This window comes from Suncus etruscus, chromosome 7 (assembly GCF_024139225.1).
Source record: "Suncus etruscus isolate mSunEtr1 chromosome 7, mSunEtr1.pri.cur, whole genome shotgun sequence".
Lineage (NCBI taxonomy): Eukaryota > Metazoa > Chordata > Mammalia > Eulipotyphla > Soricidae > Suncus > Suncus etruscus.
This window is the reverse complement of record NC_064854.1, coordinates 60412173-60435446: the sequence shown is the minus strand read 5'-3', so window position 1 is coordinate 60435446 and position 23274 is coordinate 60412173. Positions and strand designations below refer to the sequence as shown.

Below are 23274 nucleotides of genomic sequence, written 5' to 3'. Positions count from 1 at the left end.
GTTCTTATGGCCCCCATATGCGCCAATAACACCACGTGGCATTGCTTCTTATTTGCATAGGCACATTAAAATGGGAAAATACTATACATCAAATAAGATCCTATTTAATAGAGATTGGAACACACAAATCTTGTAGTGCAGAGGGACCTTACACCCTGAACATTGACATAACGACCTGGCACAGACCTCAGAAGAAAGGGCATAATCCATTCTCCCCTGAACCAGGGAAGCCATCCACGAAACATCCAGGCTGGTCTATAACATCACCTGGAAGCAATCCTCTACCACGGAAGACCTACACTGCTCAGACTTTGACCTGCTCAAAAGAGACTTCCCTTAACACTGAGAAGACTTAACAAACACAACGACCTGCTTACAGGACAGGGCTCCCTGCATTGCCCTTTGATTGTGAGGTGAAAGGAGAGGATGCTCCACATCCTGACTTCAATGTAAGATATGCAGATTCCAGGATCTTTAATACAGAAATATGATACCAACAACAGAGATTGTGTTAAAAATAAAAGTGTGTTGGCACTACAGACAATGTATTGGATTGGACGATCTACCTTGCCTGAAGCCTAGACTTGGTCTTGTGCCAGGAAACTTCAGGGGTTGGGTCTCTTTGTACTTAGGCCAAGGTTATTTCTTTCCATGTCCCTCATATTTTGGTGGGCCTATGCAAACAACAATTGCCACTCTAACACCATTTTTACTGTGCTCCTTTGACTCTAATCCTTAAAAAGAACTCACTTAAAATTTGAGGTTAGGAGCAGGATTTTGAGCCGGCACGGACGGGCAGCTGGCAGGCCTCCCCATGTGCCAGCGGCCTTTTGGTCCGGTCTAGGGTCGGGGTGGGGGCCTGGACCTGGGTCACCCGACCCCCCTCTCCCCCATTCCTCCGGATCTCCAGGTGGGTTCCTGGAAGGACTTGACGGGGCACCCTGGGTTTTCCCCACTCCCAGGCCAGGCCCGGACACTGGCCTAGGGTGGGGTCAAATCCGTGTCCGTCAGGCTTGGGAGGGTCCCTCTCCCTTCCTGGAGCAGGATTTTGAGCCGGCACGGACGGGCAGCTGGCAGGCCTCCCCATGTGCCAGCGGCCTTTTGGTCCGGCCTAGGGTCAGGGGGCGGCCCGGACCTGGGTCACCCGACCCCCCTCTCCCCCATTCCTCCGGAACTCCAGGTGGGTTCCTGGAAGGACTTGACGGGGCACCCTGGGTTTTCCCCACTCCCAGGCCAGGCCCGGACACTGGCCTAGGGTGGGGTCAAATCCCTGTCCTTCAGGCTTGGGAGGGTCCCTCTCCCTTCCTGGAGCAAGATTTTGAGCCGGCAGGGACGAGCAGCTGGCAGGCCTCCCCATGTGCCAGCAGCCTTTTGGTCCGGCCTAGGGTCAGGGGGGGGCCCGGACCTGGGTCACCCGACCCCCCTCTCCCCCATTCTTCCGGATCTCCAGGTGGGTTCCTGGAAGGACTTGACGGGGCACCCTGGGTTTTCCCCACTCCCAGGCCAGGCCCGGACACTGGCCTAGGGTGGGGTCAAATCCCTGTCCTTCAGGCTCGGGAGGGTCCCTCTCCCTTCCTGGAGCAGGATTTTGAGCCGGCACGGAGGGGCAGCTGGCAGGCCTCCCCATGTGCCAGCGGTCTTTTGGTCGGCCTAGGGTCAGGGGGGGGCCCGGACCTGGGTCACCCGACCCCCCTCTCCCCCATTCCTCCGGAACTCCAGGTGGCTTCCTGGAAGGACTTGACGGGGCACCCTGGGTTTTCCCCACTCCCAGGCCAGGCCCGGACACTGGCCTAGGGTGGGGTCAAATCCCTGTCCTTCAGGCTTGGGAGGGTCCCTCTCCCTTCCTGGAGCAGGATTTTGAGCCAGCAGGGACGGGCAGCTGGCAGGCCTCCCCATGTGCCAGCGGCCTTTTGGTCCGGCCTAGGGTCAGGGGGGGGCCCGGACCTGGGTCACCCGACACCCCTCTCCCCCACTGGCCTAGGGTTGGGCTTTGGGGGTGGAATTTGATCTGGTGGGTGGCAGATAGCTGCTCAGCTATACTCAGGCTGTCACTGGAAATTTCATACCAGTCTACATTTTGCAAACCGTGCGGGGGCTAGTGCCCCCTTGCGAACATTTGCTCCTCCCACCATCAGTACCCTAGATTTACCCTTCTTAACTTTAGTAACAGATAGTTTTAATCTCTGACCTAAGACATACAGTAGTTCTAACAAATCCCAGAACTATTTAGAATGACATTAATTGAACACATATTGAACACATATATCTTTTGAATATTTTATGGGTATTTTCTTTAACTGATGTAACTTTCTATATATTTTTCTACCATGATGTTTCTATCCACTTTTCATCTTGTCTTTTCTTTGTAAGCTGTATAGTAAGGATTGTTGTTGGAACTGTCCCTCAGTTTGATGCCTATGATTGAACTATGTCATGGAAATTGCTGGTCTTGTTCCTATTGCCTCCAGATGCACCAATAATGCTTCATGGCATTGATCCTTGTTTGCATAGACACATTAAAATGGGAAAACACCATACATATAGATAAGTTCTTATCTAATAAATCTCAGTACAATGTACCTTACACCCTGAACATTGATATAATGACCTGGCACAGGCCTCAGAAGAATGGGCATCCTCCATTCACGCCGGAACCAGGCAAGCTATCTCCGAAACAGCCAAGGTCTTTTATAGCAACAGCTGGAAGCAGTCCTCTACCAGGAAAGACACTACCAAGGGTCTGACATCGACCCCCTAAAAAGAGACTTCCGTTTACACTGAGAAGACTTGACAACATCAATGACCTGATCTACAGGACATGGTTCTCTCTAGTGCCACTTAAGTGTGAGGTGAAACGAGAGCATGCTCTGCACCATCCTGACTGCAATATGGGATATGCAGACTCCAGGATCTTTAATACAGAAGCATGATACCAACAACAGAGACTATGTGAGGAATGGAGGTGTATTGCCACTACAGACGATGACTTGAATTGGACAAACTAGTTTGCCTGGAGCCTAGAGTCAGTCCTGTGCCAGGAAACTTCAGGGGTAGGGTCTCCTTGTATTTAGACCATAATTTGTCTTTCCATGTCCCTTATGTTTTGGTGGGCCTATGCAAACAAATGCCACTTTAATACCGTTTTTTACTAAGTTCCCTTGACGCTAATCCTTAAGAAAAATAACCCACTAAAACTTTTGAGGTTAACTTAAACTAGTAAGCATGTGCATGGAACTAGAGAAATGTACTTTGCCCTCAATGTTTAAGGAGTTACATAAGTCTAATGTCTTTAGATTATATTGTGTGCTGCTAAGAAATAGTATGTACTACAACTGGGGATTTGAGGGACAAAGTAATAATATTGTACATGGGTTTAGTTTTGTTTTTCTTAATGTTCTTTGGCTGAAAGTTCAAGGCTGGGATATCATCGATGGGAATACCGTGAATTTTGTTTATGGGTGATTGGGCTTCCACTGTAACTTTACCCTGTCCTCTTTTTTGCATCTTTGTTGTCATAATTAAAATAATAATAATAATAATAATAAAAAATTTAAAAAATAAATAAAAATAAAACCAAAAAAAAAAATTAAAAAAAAATTGAGGTTAATGTAAGCTAATATGCATGTATATGGAAATGTAAGAAAATACTATGCCTGTAATGTTTAAGGAGTTACGTAAGTTTTATGGCTTCAGATTGCTTTGTGTACTGTTAAGAAATATTATAATGTGTTACAATCTGGGGACTTGAGGGACTAAGTAATTGTACATGGATTCTGTCTTATTTATCTTAATGTTCTTTGGCTGAAATTTCAAAGTTAAGATATCAGCAAGGGGACTTCTGAGAATTATGTTATGGGTGATGGTCCTTCCACTGTAACTTTACCTTGTCCTCTTTCTTTGCACCCTTGTTCTCATAATTAAAAATAAAAAAAATTAAAAAAAATATTAAACATACAAAGGAAATATAGACATCTCAATTAGCTCTTTTGAGATATTCTTTTTGGGGGTAAAATCCAAGGCACTCTTTTATCACACACCTTGGATTTGAGTTTGAGACATGATTTGTAGCATTATGGAATCAGGTAGTGTCCTTGAGCTGGGGGTCTTTCTAAAGATAAATCTGGTACCTTGCAACAGTCCACATTTTGAAGGGGGTTAGAAGGGCCACATAGCGTTATTCAGCAGGTGTGTTGATTGTAGTTTCTTGCTGGGGCACAAGAGGTGAGACTGAGAGGGTGTCTTTTTGTTTAGGACCTGGGTGGTGGTTTGTTGGGGCAGGAGGTTGTTCTTGGTGCTTAATGAGTTAAGAACTGAGAGTAAAGAAGGTAAATATGGAGGAATAGTGGATCAGGATTGGGGGATATGGGGGTAGAAGGGATTCTGATGTAAGGAGAGGGGCTATATATACTATAGAGATGGATTGTTTACAGTTTAGGTTTGGAAATCAGAAGACCACTGTATAGAAACTCATGCACACATACAGACAGACTTTAGAGATCTATTCAAGTATTATCCTTCAGGTCTTGGGTATTCCATTTCCTTTTCTAGGAACAATCTAAAATTGTGAGCATTGTGGAATAATGGTTAAATGGTATAGTTGTCATGAGGGCGCTAATGCGCCTGTGTACTTTTAAATATAAGGACTAGTTAGAAAGAACCCCCCCTGCAAGAAGGTCCTATGCATAGCCCCATTTATGGCCATGGAAAGGTTTGGTTTCTCTCTCCCCCCCTACCCCCTAGAGACCCAGCTGCCAGACCTTGCCCTGAAGGCCCTGTCTGGCCTGAGGGGGGTCCCATCCCCCTGCACTTGTGTTCAGTACAAAGGGCCTATTGGCTAGCTCCCCTGCTCAGTGACTCCCCACATACCAGTTGTAAGAGGAACGGTGAAATTCTGGCATGTGAGGTCTGCTGAAGCAGTTGGAGGTTTTTTATTTCTATCTTGTGATCTGTTCAGCTCGATCTATGCATTTTTTGAGTTCTATGAACATCTTCCATATTTTTACTCTAAACTCACTATCTGAGAGGCCAACTATGTGGTTGGCACTTTTCGGGTCATCAGAGCTGCCAATTTCCCATCTTCATTCTCTATGTATGATATTGCCCTGAGTTGTTTCCCCATTGATATACTTGTAGCATGGATTTTACTGTGTTTTGTGATGGAATTCATGGGCTAGAGGATGCGTGTGGCCAGAAGTGAACACATGGCAGGAATCATGCACCACACTTCATGGGTTGATTCAGCCTACCTTGTGCAGAGCCCTTAAGAGATTATGTCTGCTGGGCCTTTCTTGGCTTGTATTTATGCTTGGCCCTGAAGAAATTATGTCTGCTGGGGTCTTTCCTGGCTGCCTCACACAGAAAAGCAGGAAGCCAGGCATGAGCAAGCAGTAAAACTGGCAGGGAGCAAAGCAGCAGCCTTTTATGTCTTTCTTGTGCCTGTGGCCCCATTTTGAAGAGTATGAAAATAAACCCTGAGAACATAAGAGAGTCTCATAGAGCTCCTCACCTTCCATGGAAGAAGGTGGAATAATTATGTGATTGCACCCAAATTTGCCTGGACTCAGTGAGAACCACTCAAACCAGAGAGGAGAGATGCACAAGAAGCTTTATTTGTTCTTCCCATTCACTGTGCAGTGGATTGGGACCTCAGGGCTTCAAATCCTTGACCCAGAACTTCAAACTACTATCACATTTACAACCTCAAACTACATTTTGACATAGAGTAAAACAAAGCATCAACTAAGCATGCAAGATTCAGGATACTTTGGAGCAGGGGTCCTCAAACTTTTTAAACAGGGGGCCAGTTCACTGTCCCTCAGACTATTAGAGGGTCTGACTATAGTAAAAACAAAACTTATGAACAAATTCTTATGCACACTGCATATATCTTATTTTGCAATGAAGAAACAAAACAGATACAAATACAATATGTGGCCCGCGGGCCATAGTTTGAGGACCACTGCTCTGGAGTGACACAAGACATTGTCCTTATCAGAGGGAACAAGATGAAGTTCCAGATGCTTGATTACAAAGTGAGTTAGTGAGTCCGCAAGAGTAAGGGCCTACAAACTTATCAGGAACAGATTCTGGTGGTTGTGGCAATGCTCAGGGACTATGGAGGAAGTTAGAGTCAACACGAAGTTAGAGTGGGCACAAATAGGTGCATGTAATTAAGGAGTTTTTGTTTGCTTGTTTTGGGGCCATACCTGGCAATATTCAGGCTTTGATCTTGGACTGTATGGGATGCCAGGGATCGAACATTGGTTGGCCACATATAAGGCATTAGCCCTCCTCACTGTACTATTGCTTTGGCCTGATCTTGAAAGGGGTGACAAACTTTGAACCCTTACTTGGCCCAACAGTGTACTGTTGTGTGGCTGGTTTCTTCACCAATTAAATATTATTGCAGTCTCTTCAATTATTATTGCAGTCTGTGTGCAGTGTCTCTGCAAGGTCTGGATGTGCCAAACATTTTTGATCCTCATAAAATGGCCTGTCTTGTCATGGAGACCAAGAGCTTAGAGCTGAGAAATGGATCCTCAAAGTCTTGACTCAGCCCTAGTTCCTAAGCTTCTGTATATCCCTGCTTTAATAAGACATTGTGAAACCCACACAACTACTGGAGGTAGAAAAATTTGACCCCATGTCAGTCACCTCACCTGAACCCCACTCTGCAGTCAGAGTGCCATGGGGAGGAGTTTGGGTCCAGCGGGTAACACATAAAACTCCCAAGGGGCTAGTTGGTGCCATGCAGAAGAACTGAGGACTGGGCATCTTCCTGGCAGACCAGCCATCTGGAGCCAGTACTACACCAGCCACTACTCTCACTGCCTGCAACCACACAAGTGAGTGTTATTTTCTCAAGGTGCTGAGGCTTCATAGCACTTGTCAGTTTTTAATTTAATTTAATTTAATTTAATTTAATTTAATTTAATTTTGTTGCACCAATCTGGCAATGCTCAGGCACTCAGAATCACTCCTGGTGCTGCTCAGGGGAGCATATGGGATGCGGAGATTGAACCTGGGCAAGTGGAAAGGTGACCATCGTCCCTGTTGTACTATTGCTCTGGCTTGGGACTTATCTAGATTTTAATTCATGTCATTTCATCCCATGATTAAGCAAATATCCTTATGTTTTGTACATGTAGTTTTAAGGTAAAAGACTAATGAATTACCATGATTTAGGACAACAGGAAGAAAAAGCAACTTAGGATTTATCCAAAGACTCAGGCTGGGTCAGTGGGAACTGCTACCCAGATCAGGGTTTATTTAACTTTATCATCATTTTTTTTAAAAAGAGGGTTTAGATATGCAGATGAATTTGGATTCAAGTTTAAGGGGAAACTGGTGGAGAAATGAGGGAAAATAAAGACACACGCCTCACATACTAAATTTAATGGTATGTGTTTCAACAAAGAATTCCAATAGCCTGGAGAAAAGTATTTGACTGGAAGAGTCTCACATTTGAAAGGTGTTTTCTCAAACAAATGTATCTATCCACATGAAAACGTAATAGCCAAGCTTTATGAAGTAGACTTTCGTTGTTTGGGTCTCTTTTGCAGGCTAAGAAGTACTATACTTCTCATCTGTGCATTTTGGCAAATTCCCCTTCGTCTTTTCTGGTGACTTCATCTGCATTAGTGCCCTGCTAAGTCTTGGGAAACACAGGTAGAAAAAGGAAAGCCCCATGGAGGGAGACAATTTCTAATGAATAAATGCATTTTTGTAAAGCCCCTGAAAAAATTTCAATGAGCATCCAGGGCTTATCCTAAAACAGAGCTTGCCCAGTTAGACTGACATGGATACTCCATGACCCCAAGGCACCTGTGCTCAATGTTCTTCTGCCCCACTAGGACTCAGATTTGCTGAACTACAAGTTCAGAGATCCTCCTCCCCCAGGAGTGTGTGTATCCACCAGTGCTCTTATGAATCCTCTATCTGCCAAGGCTGAGCTGTGTGAAAAGGGCCACCTCAATAGAAAGGTGGGGCGAGAGACTGTGTACCCAGCATTCCTTGTGGTGAAGTAGCCCTCTCTCAGTGTCTGCAGCGAGAACCTTAGTCAATTTTTTTTTTATCAAAACCAGGTCAGTCCTGGGTCAGCCCCATGCAATGCAAACGCCCTACCAATGTGCATTCACTTCAGCCCAGAACCTTATTCTTGGACTTGCTCTTCTCTGACTCAGGGGGCCATGATATGACACCTCTGTCACCTGCTCTTCTCTGGGTTGTCTGTCCTAGGGCTGTCACTTCCCTCTCTGTGGTCTCACCTGTTCACTGGTAATAGCAGGAATCCACTGAATATGGACAATGGGAAGGAGGAAGGAAGGGAAGGAGAGGAGAAAACACCTGTGTGCTGGTAATAGCAGGAATCCACTGAATATGGACAATGGGAAGGAGGAAGGAAGGGAAGGAGAGGAGAAAACACCTGTGTACTGGTAATAGCAGGAAACCACTGAATATGGACAATGGGAAGGAGGAAGGAAGGGAAGGAGAGGAGAAAAGAATGAAGGAGGGAAGGAAAGAAAGGAATGTAGGGAAGGAGGAAAGAAGGGAGGAAGGACAGGAAAGGAACAGTTTTGCATTCAGGGGAGGTGCTGAAGAATATGCCCTGAAGAAAGTGGCCAACAACCTTGTACCAACCATTGCTCTACAGAAGTTGAGATGCCAGGAAAGAGGATCGCTGTGATTGGTGCAGGGGTCAGCGGCCTGGGGGCCATCAAGTGCTGCCTGGAGGAGGGGCTGGAACCAACTTGCTTTGAAGAAAGCAGTGACATTGGTGGCCTGTGGCGGTATGAGGTAGGTGTGAACCACCATGTCTTCAAGTGTCCAAGACAACCATACTGTGTCTTTTCGCCCACCTGCACACCACTATATTTTCTTAGGAACCTGTGCTCTGGTTCCTCATACCTCTCTGTTCCCCAGAGGGTATTTAGTCCTTTCTTCAGAGTCCAACTTACATGATATTGGGACCACACACTGATGAAAACACACACATAAATACAGGTGGTATGAATGAGTGCAAAGGTGCTGCATGCTAAGTGTGTTTCTGGTTATAAGACAGGGTAAAATGTGTGTCTCAGGACTGAATTAGCCTTTAACTATGAAATACTGATTATGGTGTGTGCAGGAAAGTATGGATGCATGAATGGGTTGGTGGAAGGATGGAAAGAAGGTTGGATGGATGGTGGGTGGAAGGATGGATGAAAGGTTGGAGAAGTAGGAGCCAAAGAGATAGCACAGAGATAGAGCATTTGCCTGGCATGCAGCTGATCAAGGATAGATGGTGGTCCAAATCCTGAAATTACATATGGTTCCCTGTGCTTTCTAGGAGCTATTTCTGAGCCCAGAGCCAGAAGTAACCCCTGAGTGCTTCTGGGTCTGTCCCAAAAACCAATAAATAAATAAATAAACAAATTAATAAAATGGATGGAGAGATAGAAGAAAGGATGGATGGATGGTGGATGAAAAATGAATGGAGGGCCCGGAGAGATAGCACAGCGGTGTTTGCCTTGCAAGCAGCCGATCCAGGACCAAAGGTGATTGGTTCGAATCCCGGTGTCCCATATGGTCCCCTGTGCCTGCCAGGAGCTATTTCTGAACAGACAGCCAGGAATAACCCCTGAGCACCTTGTGTGACCCAAAAAAACAAAAAAAAGAAATGAATGGAGGATGGATCGATTGATGAAAGGATAGATAGATAGGCTAGTGCAATAATAGATGGGAAAAAGGATCAATATATGGGTGGTTGAATAGATGAAAGAATAGATAAATGGAGCAGGAGCGATAGCACAGTGGGTAAAGTGCATGCAATCACTCAAGTCGATCCCTTACACCCTACATGGTCCTCTAAATACCATCAGGAGTGATCCCTGAACACCATTGGGTATGCCCCCTGCAAAAGCATGGATGATGATAGAAGTATGGATGAATAGGTAAGTCAACTCCAAAGAGATAAACCCACCGAGAGACACTATAGGGGTGGATTCAGAACTCAGGGAGTGATACTTGTGAATAGGGGGTTCTGTCATTAAAATACTAAAGTACCCCCCTTCTTACCAAGAAGGGAGAGAAATAGGGTTCTGTGTGTTTGTACTACTTTTCCGTTCCAGCATCACTCACAGTAGCCTGTCTGGGCCCAAACTCAGTTCCATGCACATTTGGGCCTGTATCCGCTCGCTCTCTCACCTCCTTTCCTCACTATTTGTCCAGTGCTTATTTCTGTTAACACTATGGAAACTGTGCCCTGGAGTGACAATCTCTCTCTTGGGGACGGGTGAGGACAAGGCCCCTCTCTTTCCCTGGAAGAGCTCTGCCTAGCCCTATGTCACCCATGCTTGGCAGGAGACCATAGAGGATTGCCGACCAAGCATCTACCACTCAGCCACCATCAACACGTCCAAAGAGATGAGCTGCTACAGCGACTTTCCATTCCCTGCTGCCTTCCCCAACTATATGCACAACACCAAGCTCATGGACTACCTGCGCATGTACACTGCCCACTTCCACCTTCGCCAGCACATACGATTCCTGGTATAAATTGGGACAGAGCATGGGCAGGAGATGAGGTGGGGTAGAGAGGGGTCTGGAACCCCTGGGGCACAGTTCACCCCAGTAAGGAGTGGGGAGGCCACAGCTACAGGCAACATCTCCATAAAGCCTCCTGGGATTGCATGTCTTCTGCATCCTGTTTTTTGAGCCCCTCTAAAAGAGAATGGTTCTCCCTCCATCCCCATAGGTCTCTGGGGGTTCCCCAGGTAGGACAACTGGGGAATGAGACTGGCACACCTGAGTGGACCACTTTCCCAGTCCAAGGTTTGCAGTGTGCAGCGCTGCCCAGACTTCTCCAACTCGGGACGGTGGGATGTGGTGGTGGAAGTGGAGGGCAAGCAGGAGAACCATGTGTTTGACGGGGTGATGGTGTGCACCGGCCTCTACACGAACCCTGTGCTGCCCCTGCAGAGCTTCCCAGGTATGCCTCAGTGGTCCAGGAGTGCCTGGGGTACATCCTGGTGGAGGGTGGGTCTGGGGCATTCACAGCAGTGCAAGTTAGCCTGGGGTTTTCCCTAGTGCCATGGAAGGGCCTGAAGTTTGCCCCAGCAGCATGGACAATTCTGGGAGTAGTTTATCCAGTCTAACAGCCCCAAACATCTTCGGGTGCAAAAGGCAGTGGGCTAAGAACTCGCAGGGAAGAACAGAGTTGGGGAGAAGACTAAGGATTTAAAGTGTCATCCCCTTGGCACAGAAGTTTCCAGAAGCCTGAGTTGAGGGGATACCCCTGAACACAGACTCTTCTGTGTGCCAAAATTGGAGGCACCAATGTCAAAGTGCATGTTCCTCTCAGTTTTGGTTCCCAAGGGTGAGTCTGAATCCCCAAGGACTCAGATCTGAGGGGTGGGGGAAGAAGATGGGGACGCACCTCACACACACAGATACACACACACACACACACACACACACACACACAGGTTCAGTCGGAGCTGCAGACCAGTTAGAGTATCTTGGGCAGGGCCAAATTCAATCTAAGCCATGGAGCAACTCAAGTGCCTGGCAGAAGGAAAGGTGGGAGAGAGGAAAGAGAGCAGAGGAGAGGGCTCCGGGAGACAGGAAAGCAACCAAGCCATGTCTGTTCTGCCCACAGGAATCTCGAGGTTCCAAGGCCAGTATCTCCACAGCCGGGAGTACAAAACCCCCATGAAATTCCAGGGCAAGAGGATCGTGGTGGTCGGTGTTGGGAATTCGGGTTTAGATCTGGCCATCGAGCTCAGCCACGTGGCTGAGCAGGTTTGTGAAGCCGGGGCTCAGGGACTGGGTGCAGTGACCCTGGTGGGACCCGAGACTAATCCCCACCACAGAGCAATCCCCTTGGGCCCAAGCACTGAAATTTCCTGATCAGCTTAGTTTCTTGGGGTAAACCCAGATCCCCCCTCCCCCCCCCCCGCCTCTCCCAAGCACAGGCAGGGAGTTACTGCTCCCAGTAAGCTCTTTTCCTGAGTTGCATGAGCTTAGTGGAGGGTCCTGGGAAGAGGGCTGGCTGCCCACACCCACTGTACACACAACCTCCTCTCCAGGTGTTCCTCAGCACCCGGCGGGGCACATGGGTGTGGAACCGCGTCTGGGATTACGGGATGCCCATCGACATTGCTCTCATCACACGCTTCAATGAGGCCCTTGGCAACCTCTGTCCTAACTTCATCATCAACAAATGGGCAGAGTGGAGACTGAACAAGCGTTTCAGCCACCTCAACTATGGCCTGCAGCCCAAACATAGGTCAGCAGCACATGGAGGCCCCAAACTCAGATCCATGGGCATACAAAGGCCCTCAAACATGGGTCTGTGGGAACAGAGGCTCCCAAAACAGGGCAGCAAGTACATGGAGGCTCCAAAATGTGGGCCCATGGTCAGATGGGAGGCCCCAAACTCAGGTTCTATGGGCAGATACAGGTCTGATACACAAAGGTCCCAAATACAGGATAATGACACGGGACAGAAGCAGCCCCCTTGCACCCTCCTGCCTCTCTGGCTCTCTGACTCTCATGTGACTCAGAGGCAGCTGCACATTTTCTCTCTAGGCGACACCTTGCACTGCTGGGGCTATTTCTGACTCTGTGCTCAGAGGTTTCTGGGGACCCCTCCAGAGCTGGAGTTGCAAACCAGTGTTCCTGTCACTCACTTTCTCTCTCTCTTTCCTCCCCCAGTGGTGCTTTGGGGTCTGAGAAAGGATCACACAGTCTGGTCTCTTCAGCCTAGATATACTTGGGGACAGTCTCATGGCCCATGTTGGTTGTATAAATCTGGCAGAAACCACAGGTGTCACAGGCCAGTGCTGGGTGTTTTGGTTCTTTCCTTTCCAGCTTGCTCAGGGCAACCTGTCACAGGCATGCCAATGACATCATGTATCTTTTCCCTTCCCTCCCTTTCTGACCTTCTCCAGCTTCCTCAGCCACCATTCCGCTGTAAGTGATGATCTTCCAAACCACATTATCTCAGGCCGGATCCTGATGAAACCCAACATCCACGAGTTCACAGAGACCTCAGTCACCTTTGCAGATGGCACAGAGGAGGCGGTGGATGTGGTCATCTTTGCCACGGGCTACACCTTTTCCTTCCCCTTCCTGGAACAGAACCCCTGTGTGCTGGACAGCCAGCACTCCATGTTCAAGTTTGTCTTCCCACCGCATCTGGAGAAATCAACACTGGCCTTCATTGGCATCCTACAGCCAGATGGTGCTACCATCCCCACCTCAGAGTTGCAGAGCCGCTGGGTGGTCCAAGTCTTCAAGGGTACGTGTTGGCTCAGGCAATAGGGCCCAGGGGTGAGCCAAGAGCCCTCAGCTGTAAAGCACCCCTACAAAGCTTGCCTTCAGAGTCATTCCAATGTTGTCTCTCACTTTCCAACTTGTCCCCCTTGTCCTTCCTGAAATGCCACCTTCTCCCTTGACCAGCCTGGCTTAGGTCTGCTCTCCCTCCTAGGTGCAAGCCAGCTACCTTCTGAGTGGTGCATGCTGGCTGATATCAGAAAAATGAGACAGAAGTTCCAACAAAGAGAGTAAGTTTGGCTTCCTGAGGCTGAGCTTCTGCCTTGTCTATACCTTATCTTTCCATCACTGAACTCTGGGATGTTGGCCTACAGTGGTTTCAATTTCTCAACTCACTCACATTCCATAATGTTCCCCTAGCTGGAGATTTAGGAAACTCCCCTGCAGCGACCACATGACTGCATGCCCCTGGGAGCATACCCACTCATCTCCAGAGAGACCTCAGGATCAGGGTCCAAGTTCAGCTCTGGAGATTTAGCTACATACAACGGCTGAGTGCGGGCGATGTCAGCATCTCACGAGAACATAAGATGAGATGAAATGAAGGGCCCATGTCTCTTCTTTGGAGACGCCGGAAAGGAACATATGGAGAAATGACTTGGCAGATTAAAATATTGATGGGAGGTTTAAGACTTGATGGCTTGTGTCAAAGCCTCTTAATGGAAATGTGTTCCTCAGCAGTCCGGCTGGGCCATAATACATCCCCACTCAGCAGGGACCGATGGAGGCACTACGAGGTGGATGTTGCAACATGTTCTTGCAGATTAAAGGCATCTGTCTGAGATTCCAGCTACCTGAGGACTTTGATTAAGAGGGTGGGATGGGTCAGAACCTCCCAAGTGTTTAATCACTTCCCACCTGGTCACTGCTGAAAATCAAATGCAGGTCGTATAGACTAACTAACCCCATAACTCATAGGTCAGAGACTCACGGCCAATTTGACAAAGTGAGAAATGAATTTCCAATTACGAACCAGTGCAGGGCAAAAACACAGGGCTTGGGGAAAGAAAAGTTCAGCCATAAAAACATCTTTTGAAACTCTCCTTTGGCAGGGTCTGAGTTGGGGAGACAAGTATCTTCTGAGTATTTGGGTGGCTTATGCCAAATTCCTGGTTGTGGGTGGCCCACTAGGAACTCCTTTGTTCTCTCACTTCCTGGAGGAACTGCATGGTTCTGAATCCCTTGCCCTTAGATTCTTCCACCTTCACTCCCCTTCCAGCCCATGCCAAGGGGCTGTTTGCTCACACAGTGGCCCCTGTCTGGTTTCAGATATCTCGACAGCCCTCGGGACACACACCGTGTGCAGTATGTGGAGTACATGGATGAGATTGCTGTGGAAATTGGGGTGAAACCCAACCTGCTCTCCCTCTGGCTGTGGGATCCCCAGCTAGCCAAGGAGGTTTTCTTTGGGCCATGCACGCCTTACCAGTATCGACTCCAAGGGCCAGGCAAGTGGGCTGGAGCCCGTCAGGCCATTCTCACCCAGCAAGAGCGGATTTTCAGGCCCCTGAGGACCCGCACTCTCTCTGGTGACCAGTCCTCTTCCGGATCCTTTTGGTTGAAAGGTCTCTGTGGAGTCCTTCTCCTTTTAATTGTTGGTTTACTCATCACCCACTAATGACTCTCCTATCATCATGGCTACATCCTCAACACACTGTAGTGTGCACTAATTAAGAAGTTGAGCAGGAGCATGTGTTTTGTATTTAGGATGCCACAAAATGGTTAACAATCTCAAATGTTCTTACGCAAGCACCATCCATGAGACAGCAGGTTGCTCCCAGTAGAGCTTGCCAACTGGGAGGTTTGTGGGGAAGTTTTCTTTAAAGGTGCCTGTTAATTTTTTTTCTTTTTCTTTTTCTTTTTTCTTTTTGTTTGTTTTGTTTTTGGGTCACACCCAGCAGAACACAGGGTTACTCCTGGCTCTATGCTCAGAAATCTCTCCTGGCAGGCTCAGGGGACCATATAGGATGCCGGGATTCAAACCACTGTCCTTCTGCACACAAGGCAAACACCTTACCTCCATGTTATCTCTCCGGCCCCGCCTATTGAATTTCTGACAGAACATGTTATCAGTTATGCCAAGTTCCCCTCAGCTCTCCTTTCTAGTAAGCTCTTTGCATCTAAAGCATAGGCTTAGAGAAAGCACCGTTTTTCACTGTGCCCTGAAAAGTGAACAATAAAAGGAAGTCCTCCAAAAATCCACTCAGTAGGCTCACATGCTACAGAATCATGGACACTAAGTTAGGAGATTATTTCTGGTGTTATTGAGATATTTGTGTTTTTTAGTGTATAGGAGGTGCCACCAAGATGGACAGATGAAATAACAGATTTCTCTAGTTCTAGAGAGTATTAAGAATATGTATATGTACACACACACACACACACACACACACACACACACACACACACACTGGAATATTACTCAGCTACAAAAAGGGATGAAATTCTACCAAGACAGATGGCTATGATGCTTTGAGAAATATACATCAGAAAGAGAAAAATCCGAGTAAAGCATAGACTGTAGGAAAGACAGGCTGCAGAATAACACTCATGGCTTTCTAGATGCCAGGTAAAAGAGAAGGAGAAAACATATAGAAAATCTTCAGAAATGAAAATCTTTGGAGTTGGAGTGATAGTACAGTGGGAAGGGAGCTTGCCTTGCAATTAGCCAACTTAGTTCAATCCCCTGCACCTCTTATGGTCTCCTGAGCACCGCTGAAGTGATCCCTGAGCACTGCTTGATGTGGACCCACCAAAGCAAATAAACCAACCCCCCCCTAAAATGTGGTTATGGAAACAAAGCCCAAATATAACACTTTTTGTCATCTCTAAGAAATGAGTTAAACTCTACATGACCCCACTAGGCAGATACTAAGCAAAGAGGATAAAGAAACACAAAATTATACCAAGGGTCACAGCCCCATCTCTCCTAGGTACCTCCAGCCCAACCATGTTTTTCCTGTTTAGTCAATAAAGTTTTATTGGAACACAGAGTGCCCAGTTGTTTCTATAGTGTCTTGGCTGTTTTCTGTTGGGTACTGTACATAAAGCCTAGAATATTATCTGGCTCTTTACATGAAAAATTTCCTGACCACCCCCTCCATTAGATAACCAAGTCTAGATTAACATTCAAATAGGAACAAACCAAAAGCAGTAATGTTACTATTGGAGGGGCAGCAAATGGCCTTTCACTGAGTCCAGAAGCACTAGAGGATTATAGGAGGGGAACAGACTCAGAGTCTCACATCTGCATTTAAACTTCAAGCTACACTATCAACTCTGCAAGGTTGAAGCTCATTTAATTTCCTCAATGGCCACTTTTTCTTTGCCAGCCATAAAGTTTAAAACATAGTCTTGGCTTACTTTTCCACCTCCAGTTTACCTCTCTTTTTTTAAAAACCCATGTGTGAGGGAACCCAGAAACCCAGAACTGAGGTCACTATCTGACCATGCAGAGATAGTTTTTGGTGAACTCTAGGAAAATGTGAGGTTATGTATGACATAAAATCACACATAAACCTCACTCAGAATTTTGCTGCCTGCAGGAAAAACACTGAAATAGAGCAAACACACTCAAAGTCTAAGGCTGGAAGACAATCCTTCAAGAAAATAATTCCTATAAAAAGGCTGGTGTGGCCTTACTGAGAGCAAATGACACATACTTCATGCAAAACCTCTGGATTTCCATTAAAGTTGTTCTGGGGTAGGCAGCAGCAGCAAATGAATCTCTACATGCACATTGCTTGGATCCAAAGCCTAACTTTTTTTTTTTTGGTCGCATCAGGCAGCGCTCAGAAGTTACTCCTGTCTCAGCACTCAGAGATCGCATCTGGCAGGCACAGGGAACCATTTGGGATGCCGGATTCCAACCACCATCTGTCCTGGATCAGATGCATGCAAGACAAATGTCCTACTGCTGTACTATCTTTCTGGCCCCCAAGAGCCTGACTTTTTATACCATGAGTGGAAGCATCACGACCTTCCCACATATATACTCTGCTGTCTTCTTTCTCTAAACCAATCTGAATGTTCAGGCCGAATCAAAAGGAAATTCTCTACTGGAATAGGGTGCCTGGTGCCAAACCACACCTGCTATAGATGAAACCAGTTTCTTTGATTCTTTTGAGTCATTATAACAAGAAGCTCAAGTATTCATTGCATATTTCTTAATCCCTTATTAGTTTATGAACATCAATGTAAGTAGATTGCTCCATTAGTTCTCCAGGTAACTAATACCATAGAATAGTGTCTACATGTCAAAGATCCTGTCCCACATTCCTGGGCAGCCTTTGACCTAGAGTATGCAGGACTGTGCTCGCTTTATCTCACAAGTCATGTATTGAGTGAATAAATGTGTTCACCACGGTTTGACAAATATCCAGCACATAGGGAAAGAAGTGATTGGCAGATACCTATAAATAAAGGGGCATAAATAAAGGCATAAGGGGGCTAGAGTGATAGCACAGTGGATGGGGGTTGCCTTGAAAATGGCAACCTGCATTCAATCCCTGGCATCCCATAGGGTTCCTGGAATCTGCCAGGGGTGATTTTGGAGTGTAGATCTGGGAGTAACCTCTGAGTATTTTTGGGTGTGGCCCATAAACAAAAGATAGGCATACATATATACTTATTTATCTCAATTGATGGAGGAGAAAGGAAATGGGTGGCAGGATGAGGAAAACCTCATGGTGAAATATTGGCTGCATCCAAGGAGGCAGCATGGCTGAACTTGGCCAGCCATGAGCTCATGTTGTCGCCTGATTTTTTGTGTCTATGTTTGTAGAGTCACAGTCTCCCTTTAGCCTGCCACTCTGCACAAACATGAAGGTCCATGGTTCCTACAGTGATGCATGTGTAAAGGTGGCCACAGGGACCACCCATGCTCATAATCTGAGCACTGGCTAGCTTTCTGGAACTCATGGCAAGTCAGAAATCTGTATCCTTTTATTTCCTGAGCTCTAGCCTCCTGCTTTGTAGCATCAGCCAGACCCATTGTCTCACCTCAGGATGTCTTTACATCTGGAGGTCAAAACTAACAAACTTGGGACCAGCAGGTAAGGTGTTTGCATTGCATGAGGCCATGCCGTCCCAGGTTTGATTCACAGCATCCCACATTGTCTGCTGAGCCCACTAGGAGTAATTTCTGAGTCAGAGCCAAGAGTAACCCCTGAATGCCTCCAGGTGTGGCCCAAAACAAAACAAAACTAACACACTTCAATAAAGCCACTCTAGAAGCTGCAGCTACAGTATAGCTGGGAGTGTGTTTGCCTTGCCTTGCCTTCTGGATGACTGGGTTTGATCCACAGCATCCCATGTGGTCCCTGAGCCTGCCAGGAGTGGTCTTTAAGAACAGAGGCCCGGGACGGCGAGGTGGCACTAGAGGTAAGGTGTCTGTCTTGCAAGCGGTAGCCAGGGGCAATTTCTGAGCGCTTAGCTAGGAGTAACCCCTGAGCATCAAATGGGTGTGGCCCGTAAAACCAAAAAAAAAAAAAAAAGAAAAAAAAGAACAGAGGCCCACACCACTGGGTGTGGCCACAAACACACACAAACACACTCAAATTCAGCCACTCTAGCTTAGTCTTGACAAATGAATTTTTCCAAAAACAGTGGCCACACACAGCAGGGTGAAAAATGTTGACCCACAGTCAGCTCTTACTGAGGTAACTCAGTGTCTACTGTGCTGAAGTGATCATGGTGTGGTTACACCAACACCTTGCCAACAGCTGTCTTCTAAGAACAAAACTCTAAGCCTTCTACAAAAGGGGAAGAATCAGGTGCTCTTCATTATTTTTAAAATTAAGTGGCCAATCTGTCCCATCTGCTGTACTGATCCCTGCAAGGTAAGCCCTTTGAGAAGCATGAAACTTCACTTTGAAAACTCTCTCCCTGCTTCTTACTCCTGCAGGTATGACTATCACTTCAAGCATGTTTCATTTCACAAATTAGAATCCTTCATGGCACCTTTGCAAACCTAGGCATTGGGTGCAATGATGGAAGTGACTAAGGTGGCCAGCAGGTGAACAAGGAAAAAAATGAGTCCAGAGTCTCCTCAGAAAATTTTTCCAGGTAAGTAGGGAATGAGTTTCCAGCCACACAGCCCTGAGAGTTTAGGACAAGCATGCATGCACATGTGTGCACCCTGGCACTCTTAAATGCTCACCTACTTCTATCCAAGAACCATGAACAATCTTATTAGCATAGAGTTCAAGGACATCTTCCCTTGGTAAGATCAACAGTGATTATTCAAGCACGGAGCTAGAGAAATAAAAAGTGGGAGGTGATGGTGGCCCTAGGACAGGGTGCATGGGTGTGGGTGAGGGAAGGATTCCCTGTTCATTGCCAACCTGCTCACCACTCAGGCATGCTGGTGGCTCCACAGAGAAGTGTGGGGTCTGGGCAAAGGCCCTAGAACTCTGAAGGCAAGGAAGGGTTCTCGCACGGAGTGTTGCATCATGGAGCAGAGCTTTCCAGTCGAGTGGGGGCATCATCATCAAGTGCTTCATGTGTACCTGTAAAATTACAGGCCACTGGCAAGAGGCTCAGAGTTCCAGCATGTGGATGATACAGCAAAGACTACATATGTGCTCTTGTGTTCAGGTGCGTACATGTGAACATGTGTGGGCATGAATGCAACTCACTGAGCACATGTGTGCTATACATGTTCACACATGTATCTGCACATGTGTGTATTGTGGTGCCTGGATCACTCTCAGCGATCCTCAGGGACTCCCTGTCTCTGCACTCATGGGTCACTCTCAGGTGGTGCTGGGGAACCATGTGGGCATGCTTCCTGCACTCGGAGCCTAGACCTAGCACAGCAGACTCTTTCTGTTGTCTCTGTGTTCCTTATCACTTGGGGAGCCCATCAACCTACATCAAGGTTTTATGCTAGGGAGTGTCCTTGAGGAAGCATCCTTATGACTCAGTTTCCATGTCTGCAAGTGGGTGTGCCAAGGATGGGAACATTTGATCAGCCATTTCTCACTTTGGCTTTTTTTCCTTTTTTCCTTTTCCACAGAGGAACTCATGAGCCTCATTGCCCATGAGTTCATTTTGTGAACAGAGCTTTCTCTTGTCTACAAAGCAATGAAGCAGGGGACTGACCTCTTTCTGCACAGGTGATGTGAGGTGGATCTGAGTGACTGAGGTTAAGGAAAGCAGACTAGGCACCACCCCCCATCTCCAGTCTCAGCATCACCTGGCGGGCTCCGTATGTTACTAACCTCCCACACCCAGCCATTCCTGCCTCTCTGCCCTCAAGAGTTTGCCCTGTGGACGTGTGTGTCCTAATCCACGAACTGAGCTGTGGTCACAGTCCCATGGTACCAACCAGGATAGTCTCAGCTTGTGAGAATTTCATTCCACTGAAGACCAGGCCTTGAGCATCTGCATGGAGCAGATAACATGTAGCTGGCTTTTTCGGGAGGAAGTGAAGTGAGTATTTTTATTGAACAATGATACATCTTTCTGACTGCAGATCTGGCGGTCAGCCAGAACTTGTTCATCTGTGAAAACCAGTCAGAGGGAGCCAGGCTATGCCCAACTTGAAATTTTTTTTGATATAACACTGTAATTTACCAAGTTGTTCATAATACAGTCATTTCAGGCATCAAATATTCTTTTTTTGTTTGTTTGCTTTTTGGGCCACACCCGGTGGTGCTCAGGGGTTACTCCTGGCTGTCTGCTCAGAAATAGCTCCTGGCAGGCACAGGGGACCATATGGGACACCGGGATTCAAACCAACCACCTTTGGTCCTGGATCTGCTGCTTGCAAGGCAAACACCACTGTGCTATCTCTCCCGGCCCAGGCATCAAATATTCTAACACCAAAAAGTGTGACCTTTCTTTCACCAGTATACCCTATTTTCTACTCACCACCCAGTCTACCTTCTTGTAGGCACAAAAATGTTATTATAACACAAGGGCCATGGAATTATCAAATCCTAGACCAACAAGGGTCACTTTGAAATAATGATTATAGGTCTCCCTAGAGCTACTAAATCAGTGTTTGAGGATTGAATGAATCGGTACTAGATGAGCTTCTGGGTTTCTGTTTAGGCTCACTGAGTTTGGTAACATCTTCGAAATGTACTGATCAGATTTCCTGTGGAACTACTGGGCTGACTCCACTAGAAATTTTTGGTGTCCAGGATCTAGATATCTGGAACAAATTTGATGGCTTGGCAGTTTGGTAAGGTTAAGGAGTTTGGTAAGGAGTGGGGCCTTTTCTGTTGAGAGTATTGGGTGTGGTGGTGGTGGTTCATGCAGAAAAAGGGGGGGGTCTGTCCTCATCATTCTGAGAAAGTCCCAGAGGACCAGACTATCTGGGGAGGGTTCATGCTCCCCCAATTTTATCTCAAGGTCTCGGAATGTAAATTTATGATTTTTCACAAGTCTTGTAAAAAACAATTCCAATGGGCTGGGCTGGAAGCTCAGTTCAAAACCACATTCAAGAATCAAGCCTTCCTAGGAAAGAGCAGAGGTGGTGGTGAGGGGTGAGTGTTAGGAAAGGTCCAAAGATGGGCAAGAGAGTCGGGGTGTGGAACCTTACAGCAGTCTGTAGTCTTTCTGGGACGGGTGGACCGGACTGCCTTTTTCCTTCCAAGGTGAGAATAGCTGGAGATGAATTATAAAGAGAAGCCTTATAATCTGCCTTCATCTTGTCTGGGACCCACTCTCTGTGGGCAGGGCCAACGGAAATCATCACATCACAGTCAAGCAATTGCTATCAACTTCTTTCCCTTCTCAGCCCACAATGTGTGGATGCAGGTGCTCTGTGTGGATCTAGTAGAGGAAGGCAGGTCCTGGGAACAGAGAGGCAAAGCTACGCCACCTACTGGGCAGATCCGGGAACACTTAAAAATGCTTCTAATTGGGTCTTTCCAAACATAGCCAGCGGGGGGACAGACAGATGGACAAAACCCAGGACAAGGGAAGCCCACTCCAGAGACTACCGTGCTCCCCGCTGACTCCAGGTCAGGAAAGGTTACCCTGGGTCGAGGTAGCATCGAGGATGAATGTGGCAAGATGAAGCCAGTTTCAGAACCCAATAGGACAAGGCCCTCGAAGAAATATGCAAGGTTTTTTTTGTTTGTTGGTTTAGTTTGTTTGGTAGTGGGGGTGGGGTCACAGCCTGTCCACTTGGGTGCTACTAATGATCCAGAGCTCCGGGACTGCAGTGTAGAGGCTGAATTTGGACTTCTCATTTACAAAGCCTGTGCTCACAGCACATGGGGCTATTTCTCCAGCCCACCAGTAGAATGGGATGTTTTGTTTGGGGGCCACACTCTATGGTTTTTGGTCATCCCCAGCTGTGCTCAGGATTCACTCCCAAATGACTTGAAGGTCCATACCAAGTGCGAGGCCCCCACATACCACCCCTTTGTGTAGCCCTTTGAACCATCTCCTTGTTCCTCTCTTGGCTTTTGTGTTGGCAAAGTTTCTGCGTGCTTGGAGGTTTCATGTGGGCACTTGTCTTGGAAGATTCTCACATGAGAGGAGGCACTGAAATGGCAGCACAGGGCCTTTCCATAGAGGGGTTTCCTGTCAATGTGCATTGCTTACTTTGGCGCATGAAGCTAACCTGCTCTTGGGCCCTGTCACCTTTCCCTCCTGCAGGGGAGGAATGCTCTGCCAAAGAGACCATCAAGGTGGTCCCAGCTGTGCCTCAGATGTGGCCTCAGTTCTCCAGTAATCACTCAAAGGGAGGCTGAGAGAAAGACTTCAGAGAACTATTCCACTCCACTGAAGACCACTGAAGTTGCAAGTGAACCCAAAGATGATTGGCCAAGAATAATTGAGCTCAGACCCCAGGGGCCAGGCATCATGGAAATCAGAGTGAATTCAGATAGACATACAGCTTGATGAGGTTTAGCACCCATTTAAGACTTTTGGAACTCAAAAAAGAAAAGAAAGACCAAGGACTGGATCTGCAACCTTTTCCTCTAGGGCATGGGA

The 23274-nt window shown here is 47.1% G+C and overlaps 2 protein-coding genes across 2 annotated transcripts in view; both read left to right on the top strand.

The window, feature by feature from the left end:
- The window catches only part of LOC126014300 (flavin-containing monooxygenase 5-like), a 187367-nt gene extending 164337 nt beyond the window's left edge, over positions 1 to 23030 (top strand). The window contains exons 10-13 of the mRNA XM_049777607.1: positions 14717 to 14882; positions 21376 to 21508; positions 22293 to 22397; positions 22757 to 23030. Coding sequence (XP_049633564.1) covers positions 14717 to 14882; positions 21376 to 21508; positions 22293 to 22397; positions 22757 to 23030 — 678 coding nt within the window. The remainder of the gene's footprint in view (positions 1 to 14716; positions 14883 to 21375; positions 21509 to 22292; positions 22398 to 22756) is intronic.
- LOC126013441 (flavin-containing monooxygenase 5-like) lies at positions 8662 to 13345 on the top strand. The gene is made up of 6 exons (XM_049776538.1): positions 8662 to 8796; positions 10342 to 10530; positions 10807 to 10969; positions 11639 to 11781; positions 12069 to 12268; positions 12933 to 13345. Exons 1-6 carry the CDS (start codon positions 8662 to 8664, stop codon positions 13303 to 13305), a joined length of 1203 nt encoding a protein of 400 aa, XP_049632495.1. The 3' UTR covers positions 13306 to 13345.
- Positions 23031 to 23274: the final 244 nt, after the last annotated feature.